This window comes from Odontesthes bonariensis, chromosome 7 (genome assembly GCF_027942865.1).
Source record: "Odontesthes bonariensis isolate fOdoBon6 chromosome 7, fOdoBon6.hap1, whole genome shotgun sequence".
In the NCBI taxonomy this organism is placed as follows: domain Eukaryota; kingdom Metazoa; phylum Chordata; class Actinopteri; order Atheriniformes; family Atherinopsidae; genus Odontesthes; species Odontesthes bonariensis.
This window is the reverse complement of record NC_134512.1, coordinates 9,130,328-9,143,834: the sequence shown is the minus strand read 5'-3', so window position 1 is coordinate 9,143,834 and position 13,507 is coordinate 9,130,328. Positions and strand designations below refer to the sequence as shown.

Here is a 13,507-nt window from a genome sequence, read left to right as displayed (position 1 = left end):
AGTGTCAACAGAAAGTTTTTATTCATCTTTAAGACTTTTTCCCAGCCTCAGCAGAACCTTTTAGAGAAGATTGTTATTTGAATGGCCAAGACTAAAAAGACTGGATCGGTCGAGCTCTGAACTGAGGGTTGTCCCTCTGTAAGGCTCTCCCATCTCCAATGTGTGATTACCACTGGCTTGTTGGTGACATGTCTGACTAAGCTCTTAATGAATGAAAGCTCAGCAACATCTTTAGAGAAGACTTTTAGTTGATCAATTAGGCTTGAAAATCAGCATTCATCATAATATGTGTGAGTGTGTGTGTGATGGAGAGAGGGAAAGGGTGACACAGTATGTAACATTTACAAATCAGACTGAGCCATTTAAATATGAGCTGTGTTGCATTGTTCAATAACAACATTCCTTCATTAGTTGGACATTTTTTGTATGCCGGAGTGCTGCTCAGAAGAGGTGTTCACGTCTTTATGTCACGTACAACATGTCTTTCAACAGGAATGGCTATATAAGTCATTTGCTCACCATTTGGCTCTTAATGGCACCCAAAGTGCCGTCCATACAAACTGCAGACGTCACTGTTAAAGGATAAGACCGGTTTTTTGACATTGGGCCCTTGATTTCACATTATAGCATGATGTTCTACTCACCCCTGCTTGTTGTTGGTCATTTGGAGCTGTTCCGAAGATATTCGCGAGGCGTCTGGCTGCTCTCTTGAGATATTCGGCCATGAAACGGTTTCCTATGGGCAAGCTCATACAGGCACAAACTATGCTGTTTATCATTTATTAATTACTGTACATTAGCACTGATAACGTGGAGGTGCGTCGCTTACTTAAAAAAATCCGGGTTATTGTAATTTTGATTTTTTTGTCGTAAAGTGGGTGTTACTGACGTCATCGTCGTGCTACTGCCACAGACAGCCCACAGACCTGCTGCCTATTTATTCATTCGGCTAAAATTCAAAATTAGTAACCCGGATTTTTTTAAGTAAGCGACGCACCTCCACGTTATCAGTGCTGGTGTAGAGTAATTAATAAATTATAAACAGCATAGTTTGTACCTGTATAAGCTTGCCCATAGGAAACCGTTTGATGGCCGAATATCTCAAGAGAGCAGCCAGACGCCTCGCGAATATCTTCGGAACAGCTCCAAATGTTCAACAACAAGCAGGGGTGAGTAGAACATCATGTTATAATGTGAAATCAAGGGCCCAATGTCAAAAAACCGGTCTTATCCTTTAAGTCTTTTCTTTAAGGAGCCACAAAGTCGTAAAAAGGAGAAAGAAGGGGGGTGGATGGAGCGGTTAAGAACAAGATGAGATTGAGACCAAAGTGTGTTCCGTCAATAACACAACAGCTCTGCACGAAAGCACTTTTGTCCCTTTCTGGTTGGTTTTAGAAAATAACTTCGATCGGTTTGGTTTACAAATCAAAACTACCTGGACAGGATTAAAAAAAAAACATGGACTTCTTTTCAGGAGAAGGCGAGTCTCAAAAGAAAAAAAATTATTTCTCCTCTATTTGGCCACCCTCCATCTGATTGTGAAATGCATTAAATCAGTGTTTGCACAAAAAAGTGGCAACAAGTAGCCGTTAAATTTTATGTTTTTATTTTTTGGAATGTCAATTGATTATAAACATTATATCTGTTTGACAATATTCTGTGCCTCACAAACAGTGGGACTGCCTGTATAAACAATCCTAGACAACCTTGCTCTAGTATTGTTTATCTGCAATTATTGAATGGATTACCATGGAATTGTGATAAGACATACAAGGAAGGATTTTGGTGGCTTTGACAATCCCCTGACTTTCTCCATCAGCGCAGTAAAGTTAGCATTTGTGGTTTGAGTAAAAACTCCTCCAGAATTTGCTGCAGTAATGTGGTAATCCCAACATTAACACGCGTCCCCAGGATGGGCAGTGTTCATGTGAGATTGCAGAAATTGTGACACCCGAATATCAAAATATGTCAGCCTTAACCAGTTACATTTTTGTAACTGTTTAACCATGGATTTTTTTTCATGTAGACCTAACTGCTGTATTTACATTAATTCTAACCATAAAGTTTCATGGGTGAGAGCACATTAGAAAGTAAGCTGTTAAGAGTGGAAGGAATAAAGAAGAGTAAATGGATTGTTGGAAACAATTTGCAGGAGAAGTCTCTTAGAATAAATCACAGGCATTAGAGTTCAACCATCCTCTCCTTCCTCCTTATATACATATGTGGTGTATGTATATAAACGTATGTATATAAATGACAGCGAGATGTGGACAGTGGACATTGTCATGCTGTGACAGGTATGACGACCTTGCACATAAATGTACTGATAAATCAACACTTAAGCAGCACCTTTGAGAGGGTGCTGAGAGATGAAATTGTATTAATTATACCATTTTTGAGCCTTTGTAATGTTTTGTGGACCAAAGTAAGTATTTTCCGATCTATCATGAGATTGCGTTGGCTATTTATCATTTTAAACTATTTAAAACTTAAAATTGATAGCTTTTTAATTTTATTAGGGTTTTTCTATTCTAAATAGGCCAGTTGTTTGCAGGATTTAGTTGTGATTCATTAACATCATACTTAATAGTTTTATAAGTCCGCTTACATTAAACTAGAAAGTGCTACAATAACTTCAAAGTTAAATAGGCGTTATTTATGCCTGTAAACTCATTCTCTACCATCAACGTTATATACTGCATCTTTTATAATCCATCAGCTGGTGTCTAAAGCTAAGTTTCAAATATTGTTTGAACAAAAAAGGAATAATTATCGGCAAACAGGCTGCCATGTAACTATGATTTAGATATTTTGAAAACAAAACTATAGATGGAGGTTCAATGTTCTTTTTGTAAACGACCAGCGGAAACTTGATAACTCTGAACTATTTATGAGTCAAATGTCGATAAATGCATGGAAACTTTCAACTGACAACTGACCAGTGCTTATATGAATTAGGAGCCTGAACCGATCATGTGGGTGTATCTGTAAATTGCTTCAGTACTTAAAAAAAAAATCTGCTGATAAGGTTGGACAAACTAAGTGAGCAAGAAAACAATCAATCAATCACAAACAGGATAAATTAAGCTTTTGGCCTAAATAGGTGACCTACAGAAGCAAATTTGCATTCAGAGGCCAGTTTATGTACTCCCATGTTTTGAAATTTAAATGGTCATGTAACCTGACTTATGATGTGACTCCAACACTCTGTTTAACTGAATAAATCCATTTTAAGGAGCATTTGATACACAGACAGTGTCTAGATTTTACAGTTCATACAGCAGTATCTGCACTATCTTAGACAGTTAAGTCATGATTGGGTGACTTTTATTTCCCCAGGTCTACGGTATATTGTTCCCGTGTGTTTACTTAACACTGTCTTTTCATGGTATATAACTCCAAGAAGAAAGAAAAGTGCAATCTGAATTGAGTATAAATTAGGCCCGAAAGCCATTAAATGCAATGGTTAGTTTCCTATCTCGTACAGTATAAGTGCAGCACTTGCTATGAGGTTACCTCTGGCAGCGAGAGGAATAGTTTTTATTGTATCACATAGTGCATTTAATAGGCTCCCTGTTAGGATAATGGTAATATTTGAGAGCGGGATGTCCTCTGTAACAAAGTTAAAATTAATGAGCCACCCAATGCTGGAACTGTGGTGAGAGGTCTGACCTGTGCCAGTAAAGCGTCTGTGTGCTTAGTCAGATTAAATGAATAAATAAAAAAAAATAGCAGGGAAATTTAGCATTGGGAACTGGGAGCGCAAGACTGGATTAAAAAGGAATGCTATGAGGGCATGAAAAGATGGAGCAGCCGATAGACACATGATGGACGATAGGACCGTCGAGCAGAGATGTCAAAGCAGCTGAAAAGTGCTGAAGTTGTGGTTCACTTTGTTACCTTCCAAACCAGCATGCTGGAATCATGCAAAAGCTCTCTGACAAAAGAATTGTTTGTATTTGAGATATTCTTAAAGTGCCGCGCAGTTTGGTAAACATATGAGAGCTTTATATCAGAGAGCTTAACATTGATGATGAGCTGTGAGCTCCAGCTGACTGTATTCAGTCATCACAAAAGTTTTTTTCTACACAAAATAAATGCTGTTTTGTACTCTCACCACTACTTAGTTCTCCATTTACCAATTAATTCTACCTGAAGATCCTTACCTGATGCTCTGTATCTCAAGTATATCTGGATCTGTAGCATTGAGTGAAGCCACAAAGCTGCCAAGAGGAATGTTTTCCATTCTGGTAACTATCAGGGGATCTGGGAAGAATACTGGACCCTCATTGATATCCTCGATTGTGACATGGACAGTAGCTGTGGAGCTGGCGCCGTAGCCAACATCAGGAATCAGAGGATCCTCGTTCTCTACTCTGATGAGTAGCGTATGGAATGCAGTGGCTTCGTAATCTAAAGGCTGAAAGGGAAAAATGGTTAAGAAGGTAAGGTTTGGGTTAATTTGTTATCTACTTAAATTTATAAACAAAACAGAGGGTCTCATACACAGATGCTTTACCTTGACAACCGACAGCATCCCCTCATTATTATCTGGGTTGGTTTGGATCTCAAAGCTCTGTGTAGGATCTCCATTGATTATTGAGTAAATAGCTCTCCATGCACCTGTGGCTGGGTCGTCTCTGTCGTCTACTGTCAGGTTGACCACAACACCCGTAGAGCCCTCATGCACATGAGCCTCAAACTGTTAAAAAAGACGGAAAGACAGGTCAACACGACCGTGGGAGAGAACAAGTATCAGGGTCCTGATCCTGAGGACTTTAACAGCGCAAATCAGACTGAGTCAGACAAGATAAAGATAAGGAACCAGAAACAGCTTGTTGGGAAATCTAAAAAAGTTTTAAATGCACTCAATAGAGTTTCTGACCGCGAGCAGAGCACATTTTTACATTAGAGCTTAAAATCATAAAGACAACCTTTTTCAAATCTAACGTACAAAGATAGAAATGCAGATGTACAGACATGCAGACATACAGAAGGAAGAAAAGGAAGACAGAATGGAAGAAATAGAAAAAAACAGAGACGAGCATTTACTATTCCTAAAAGTTAATTTCCTGGACAATACATATATAAATATGGACAAACAGCACACACAACAGTAAATAAAATAAATAAAACACTATTCATATCATTCATTGCTGAATTCTCACAGTGCATTTCATTTAGTTTTCAGTGTCAATCATTCCCCACCTCACAGTTCAGTGTTGGCAGCAGGCCTCAATCAGATTCTTATCGATACATTCTGCCAGCGAAGCTCCCACTAAAGAGCACATTGTGATTAGGGTTACCCATGCAGGAGCTCTGGGCAGGCAAAAGCAATTCTATCAGAATGTGTGCATGTGTGTGTCAGGACCATTATTGTGTCAGAGCTTACAGTGTAATCTTTCAGACACAGAACACTCTGTTTAAGGATAGCACTGGTCCAGCCCAGATTACTGCGTCTCCTGTCAGAGCATGGTATTGTTGTTTCACAGATTACCCTCTTACTGCCTTACACCGCCGGGCTCCGTGCATTTATCTAGAGGGAGACAAACATTGATTTCTTCTCTGTCCTTTCTTTTCTTTTCTTCCTTTTTCATTCATCCAAGGCTTGTTTAAAAACACTCCAAACCATTTGCAGTCATTTAGGCCACACAGGATCGAAACGCAGCGTCTTTAAAAGGAGGAGGTTGTGTTCTTTTCCACATGTGCATCGTTGGGCTTTTTGTCCTGAGAGCCTGTGGCGGCTTCTTAAGAAATGACCTGTAAATTAGAGGGTCTTGAAAACATTTCAAAAAAATGTTGTTGAAGCACAGAGATGCACTGGAATTTTGAACAGCACTTCAGCTTCAGTGTACAACTCTGAAGAAGTGAGAGCCATTTTTTAAAATAGCAATGCACCATACCCACATGCTCCCTGGGCGCTGTGACTGGCTGCCCACCGCTCCAATGTATGGCCCTGTGCATGTGCATGTGCATGTGTGCGTGCAACAGGTGCCTACCTTGATGGGTCAAATGCAGAGAGTAATTTCGTGAGGCACCTGACTAACATGACAATAAAACTAATCTTAATCTTAAAAAACACAAATAAACCATCAAAAATAAACACATTTTCAGTGAATTTCTTGCTGTTGCAATTTGCTATGGACGCCAATTTACAGACATACTCAAATGGAACTTTTCCGACTAAGTTCTCTCCCTTACGAGACAAACCCACCCACAAACCTATGCACACACATACAGTGCAAACACAGACACAACAGGTCAGATTGAGTTTAATCATGTGGGGCAGTCATGCGGATGGAGAAAAACCTTGCATCCACGTCTGGACGTGGCCACTGGGCCCCTGCCCCACTGCTGATAAGGCCCCAATTTCACCAAGGCCACAAAGCAACCAGTCACCTGAAAGACTAGAAAGAAATTACTAACAAGCTAGTGCACCTGGCCAGGAATGACTTAAAAACATTCAGGGGGAGAGATGGCAAGAAAGGAGGGCCCTGGTTTCAAGTTCTCTTTCATCCCCGTTGTTTTGTATGTGTGTGTTTGTTTCTAAAAAGGACTTGACCCAGGCAGAGAGGAAATTACAGCGGTGGTCTCAGAAAAGGGAGGCGACATGGACCGGTTGTCTACAAACACATACGCTGCAAACTTTGAGCTTGAACATTAAAAAAAGAAGCAAGAAAACACACAATAGATGGATGGGCAGTGACCTCAGCCACAAGAGAGAGAAATAACTGAAGCATTGATTTTCTGTTTCCTATTTGCTTCACATCTTTTTTATGCCTCAGTTGGTTCGCTTAAGTTCTTATGCAGCACAACAACTTAATATCTCTAGAAACTTGTCATCATAAAAGGATTGATCAATTGTGATAAATTGAAATAAAATAAATTGCGATTTAATGTTTGATCTTTGGCTTTCATATCATAGATTGAATGGAGACCAGTGCTTGACTGAAACAATGCAGGAAAAATGTATTAAAACTCTAAAAAGTTATATCCCATAGTAGTCAGCAGAAATATGCTCCTTTGAAACTTGTAAATATTGTTCATTGTTAAAAGTACCTTGACAGGTTTTAGACCGTGCTATGTATTCCAAGTACCTTGGGCTACATGACTCAAGTTATTCATCTATGCCCTAAACACAAAAGTATGGAACATGCATTGTTCTTGGCAAGGATTTTTGATGAGTTAATCAATTATAAGAAATCAAATAGTTTATGTGACCACCATCTTGAAATGGGACAATCTTCTTTCAACCCTTTGGTAATGAGTTACTCCCATGGTTTGCCAACTACTATGAACAAAAACAGAAGTGCACATTAGTCAGGTCCCAGAATGACGCATGAGCTTTGATGCTAATAATGTTCAAATAAGATAAAACGTCAAAGACCACAGTTGTCAAAAAGTTGTGTGTAGAACCCCTTCAGAAACTTAAACAAAATAAAATCCACAGCAAACTCAACTGGTTAAAGATAGCAGTACACATCTACCATGATAATCTGTGTCATTTGAAAAGAAAGGATCCACTTTTTTTTTCTGACATGAAAGAGTTGGTTGTTATGCTGACCCCATTGTGCTATATTGCTACCCCAATTCCAAAAAAGTTGGGAAACCATTTAAAATGTCAGGCTAAACAAAATGTAGTGATTTGCAGAACTCAAAACCCATATCCTATCTGTAATAGAACATAGAAAACATCCAATGTTGAAAGAGAGGCATTTTACCATTTCATGAAACATATTTGCTCATCCTAAAGTAGATGGCTGCAACATGTCTCAAAATAAGGTTGTGACAAGGCTGTGTAGCATCCCCTCTTCTTTTAACAACGGTGCATAAACATCTGGAAACTGAGGAGAATCTGACTGCCGACAGGCCAGTCCAGTACTTCTAATGTGAAGCCATGCTGTTGTAATAAATGCTGTATCCAGATTAGTATTGTCTTGCTGAAAAATGCAAGCTCTTCACAGATGAAGATGTTGTCTGAAAGGGAGCATTGTAGCTGTATATACTTTTCAGCACAAATTATGCCTTTTCAACAGTCCAAGTTGCCAGTTCTATAGGAATAAATCAGGGGTCGGCAACTTTGAACTCTAAAAGAGCCATTTGGACCCGGTTTCAATGGAAAAGAAAACACTGGGAGCCGCAAATACTCTAATCTAAAATGAAGATATTGTTTTTTTTTACTTTTTTATAAACAACTATAGTGTGTTGCTTACGGAATCCATGAAGTGCTTCAAAGAAAAAGAAAAATTTTATTTTTGTAATGAACACATTTTGAACTCTTAAAAAAAAACAAAAAAAACACGCCGAGGTGAAGGTCTCTTTCTCACCACAAATTAGGCATACTGGTAAGACACTCTGGTCAGAGGTAAATGCAAATGAATCTGCCCAAGCATCATCGAATGTTCTATTTTCTTCAGATATTTTTCTTTTCTTACATTTATCCATACTTGACCTACCTGGGGTTGAAAGTCTCGATAAATGCACAGCGTTTTGCCGGGCATATACCGGCTGAGTGTGATGCATATTTTGATTATGAAAAAATAATCAAAAAAATAAAATATAATTTTATTTGAATATTTCAAGATGACAATAATCTTCCAAATTTAGAACTACGATAGAAAAAAAAAACCGAACTAACACAAATAAAATACACTTCAATTGGATACTTTTTCATTTATTTTCCCAAGCGACGCAGAGCCTCAGCATAAGGATGTAAGAGCCACTCCGGAGCCGCGGGTTGCCGACCCCTGGAATAAATGCACCCCCAAACCACCAGATACAGGCTTTAGAACTTAGCAATGATATCAAGCCAGACGGCATTTACAGTTTACAAAAAAGAATTTAGAATTTTCTGTACTTTGACCACAAAACACTTTTCAGCTTTGCCTCAGTCCATTTTAAAAGAGCTTTGGCTCAGATAAAACAGAGGTGTTTCTGGACCATGTTCCCATCTGGCTTCTTCTTTAGCTTTAATCTGAATTGATGGATATTAACGCAGACTATGTTCAAAGACATTCATTTCTGGAGGTGTTCCTGCGCCCATGCAGTGATTTCCATGACAGAACAATGCCTGTTTCAAAAGCAGTCCCACGTGGGGGGCAAGCAGGGGCGGTTCTAGGGGCGGGGCCACAGGGGCATTGGCCCCAGCTGAAATCTGATTGGCCCCCTGACAGGCACCTGTCCTGTCACTCATCTGTCTTTTGTTCGGTTCAGTTCCCATCACAAAAACCAAAGAATAATGCTGTTTTAGAGGAGTGAAATGTACAGTAGTCACCCACATGGAACTTTGTGTATGTTTGTGAGAGAGATGTTTGAAAATGACAGTACTTGTAAAAAAGTAAAAAGCTTTTAAAAAATTAAATAAAATGCTGGATTTTCTCACATACTGTGTGTGTTTGAGAGTATTTTGTCAGTAAAAATGCATGTAAAATTGGTTAGGAGTTGTTTTTTTAAAAATTACGTGTTTAATTAAGTGTTTGAACATGGTGTGACTGATGAAATGTATATACAGTACCTTACCAAAACAGGGAATTGTGTGCAAGGGTGTTGGACAAATACTTGGCCCCTCTATGAACACTGTGGCCCCTTAATGGCCCCTTACTCAGAAATATCCTAGATCCGCCACTGGGGGCAAGAGATCACAGGCATCCAATAGTGATTGTCTGCTAAACCTGAGGACATAAAGATGACGTCAGATTTTTTGGCTCTTTTGATAATATTATGTACTGAGAATGATGGAATTTTCAAAGTCTAAAACTGTTTTTTGAAGATTGATGAAACTCTACCTTTTTTTTTTTTTTTACTTTTTAGAGATTCTGACTCTTAATTCTCTTCTCCTTTTTTTTCTTTTGAAGCTTCTTTGGAAATGGGTCTGTACAAACACTGCAAGTCAAGGACATGCTGCCACCCATTTAGCCTTCACTCTGAGAGTACCAAACAAGTAGCAGATAACATCTGCAAGCCACAACAAAACAGCTGGTTGATTTATGAAAACACAATCTAATCCCACGAAAACTTAATTTTGACACTGTCAAGAACATTCAGTGTACTTCTCCGCCAGATGGAGGGCCAAGGAAAGCCTTATCTTCTGGCATGAAGCCTAAGAAAGAGATGTAAATCCTTGAAAGAGTATACACAGCTGTCAACTTTACCAAATAACATAAAATGTGCTCGTTAACATTTCTGTGGAAACTGCCTCCTTTTTCTTATGCAGGATTTGGATTCATCTTTAATTTGTCTAAGACTCTAAAAAAGAGAAGCTTTTCTTTATCTGTAGGCATGACTGAACAGAGCTATGTACTAAAGTATAAGTTCTGTCCTTGACAGAAAACTTGACTTTTTCATTTTGTCCCCCCACCTCCCCTCCTCACAGAAACACAAAAATATCCACATTGAGGCAATTACAGGCAAGCAAACACACTTACACTAACCAGTGTCTTATAGAGAGTACTGTGGACACATACATCTCCACAAACAGAGATGGATGGAGATCAATTTATGTTATTCCTGGCTGTCTGTCAGGACGTGTTATGAATAAAGATGGCAGTTGTGGCAGCACAACAACTGAGCAGCTGTTCATTTGTCCTAATGGAAAGTACTCTGTGACATGTCCCTGCTGCCCTAAAGATTTTTCTCTGACAGGGAACACATATAACAGCAGCCCATCATATTAAACCTCCCGAAACAAGACTATTTTGACAAGACTGCCACAGAGCCATTTGTAGTCTATCTTCTTGGGTTTTAGTTACTTTTCCACCATGAAAACATACCTCTTTATAGTGTGTTGATACATTTCCTATCTCTTTGTGAAGCAGAAAGTCAAAGCTGGTGAATCCTAAAACATCTGAAAGATGAATCACGTACACAAATCCAAACATGATGTTCCGCCTCATCCCATAAAATATTCAAAAACTGTAATTCTCTGCATGATGGAGCACACATCACAAGTATTTCTAGCCTCCCTGTACTGAAGTAAATGCACCAAATCCCAAAGAAATACGAAGCCAATGTGATGTCACCCCGCAGTTTATGATCTGCAGCTTTGAAGCCTCGTGTTCGTCACTGAGTTGATGCCACCTGAAGACTTTAGTAGACAGAAGTAACATGCCTGGATGGAACTGACTAAAACTTAAAAGTCAAATCTATAAAGAAATGCCCTGAGTTGAGCATGAACCATGAAGATTATTAGAAGCTTGCCATTTATCTGCTTTTAAGCAGCTTGATCCGTGATAGGCTGAGATGTTGCAGAAAGTCTGTAAATAAAGCACGTTTGTGCATACAATCACTCATCTTCTCACATGACACCACACACTGACATCTTAGTTCCCTGTGTAACACCCCCACTTGCTTTTTACCCTTCCCTCTAGGTTTAATCTTGCATACACTAACTGTGCCTGGAGATTGTACAAGTTTACCTTTGTCTTTAATGAGTTCAACAGCTTCAGTGCGCACTGTTTCCAAAACTAGTTTTTCTGACATTCAGCAGAAAATGAAAATAACGATAAGTGACATTATGATATAATGATCAAGGACATATAAAAAATGAAAATATGAAACACTTCAAAGGAAAAAAATTTGCCATGCAAGTGTTATAAGTGATCTCTTACGTTCATACACCTTGGAGAGTCATTGTTGAATGGTCTGATTGAAACTCACAATTTTGCTGTAAAATTTCCTTCAGTTGAATTGTGCTTTTGTGCTCGCCTAAGAGAGTGAAGTTTCTCTCACCTTTATATCTCCACACCTTTCAAAATTCAAACTAATGCAGCTGGTGCTATGAGTCCCCAGGCCATAATAGGGCAGTCAACTTATCTCTCAATAAAAAAAAAGACAAAATTACAGAAATTTCTGTATGTTTGAAAACATCTGTACGGGACTGTTAGTATGTTATATTGCAAATATTGTGTGTAACCCTGGTGCCTTTATGTTTTTTATTTTCATATTGTATTTGAGTTGATTTTACAAATATTTATCACATGAAAGGTTTAAACTCAGGGCTGACACTACGTCTTTTGATCCTTAAACTCAATTTTTTACCGACTTTTACCGTTACTCAACTTTAATTAAGAGGTTAAAATATGTTAAAATCACTGGCTCGTAAATGAACACTATGCGCACTCAGCAAAACATACACTTTACCGTATGATACTCCGTTCTTGCATTTCATCAGTCAATAAAATTCCTCTATGAAGGCCAATTAGAACAACCAAAATTGACCAAAGCAGTTACTGCAGAATTGACTGCTCTTAAACAAGGAGTAAATTAGCATACTTTACTTCTCTGATTTACTATGTTGTGAGATGGGCGGTATTACTTCTCCCTACACTGTAGTTGCTGTTGAATTGTGCTGCAACCATATACCCACGTGCACAAAAGTCAGATTTCCTTGTCAGCAGCTTGGATACGCATTCTAGAAACGGCAACTTACTCAATAAACACAACAACATAAAACTGCACAGAAGGAGAGGACAGAACAAATTTAAAGTGTGGCGTTTACAACAATTACTCATGATTGTTTAACTTTATCCTCGATGTAAAACCAAAAATTAGAGGAAATTTCTTCTGAGAAAAACAGTTGAATACAAACAAATAATCTTCCTATGAGCTTGTGTTATATTTTCTAGCACAATAAATTTATTTCAGCTAATTTCATGCCAGAGGAATATGACCTAAAATAGTCTTTAACACATCATGCCAGTTCCTCCACAGTCTTTATTGAGAAATTGTGGTAGGAAGATGCATCACACGGAACAGAATTAGCGCATAATACTCTTCAAGGGTTACTTGTTTCTATTTTACATTTTACTTGCTTGACAAAAAATGCTAAAAGTGTTGTATACACTTATCAGGTGTTGGATGATAAATAACTGAGCAACTTAAATAAAATTGCAATTTTCTAACATGATAAGTTGTTATTATAATCTAACAAGTGGGATTAATTCAGAGCAAAACTGAAAGCAAACCAAGAGCTAAAATCTCAAACTGCAATACGTTCAAGGACATAATCGATATCAGCACATAGTACTCTATCCTCTATCCTAGCCCTAAATTTGAACATCCGTCTATGTCAAAAAAAGCCACGACATGGGCGCATCCACAGATACACTTCATAACATGTCTCTACAGCCAGCCTTTATAACATGCCTTTAACCACACCACAGAAATCCTTTCTCATTCCTCCCTTTTAGTGGTAGAGATTTCTGGCCAGCTATGCCACCGTATCACCAAGGGTAAAGCGCCGTGTGTATCTTGGAACTGGTGAAGCAATCATGCAAAGCATGGACTAATCCATGACACCCGTGAGCCATCCCCCAAGACAGACCTGTACTGACAGGGCCCTGCTGCCCTATGCCTGGTGCTACACCCATCACCACTAACGTCTTTATCTGAGGGACTGATGAGTTGCAGGTAGGCATATGTTCCTGGTCATCACAGAGGAGACAGTGGCGAAAAAAGAAAAAAAAGAGGAGGATACAGATAGCAAGACAGGTTATAAGTCAGAGTACTA

The 13,507-nt window shown here is 38.7% G+C and overlaps 1 protein-coding gene across 1 annotated transcript in view; it reads right to left on the bottom strand.

The window, feature by feature from the left end:
- Positions 1-13,507, bottom strand: part of cdh13 (cadherin 13, H-cadherin (heart)) — a 394,183-nt gene that overhangs the window by 73,409 nt on the left and 307,267 nt on the right. Inside the window, exons 10-11 of the mRNA XM_075469363.1 lie at positions 4,520-4,702; positions 4,167-4,420 (exon numbers count right to left, since the gene is read on the bottom strand). Coding sequence (XP_075325478.1) covers positions 4,167-4,420; positions 4,520-4,702 — 437 coding nt within the window. The remainder of the gene's footprint in view (positions 1-4,166; positions 4,421-4,519; positions 4,703-13,507) is intronic.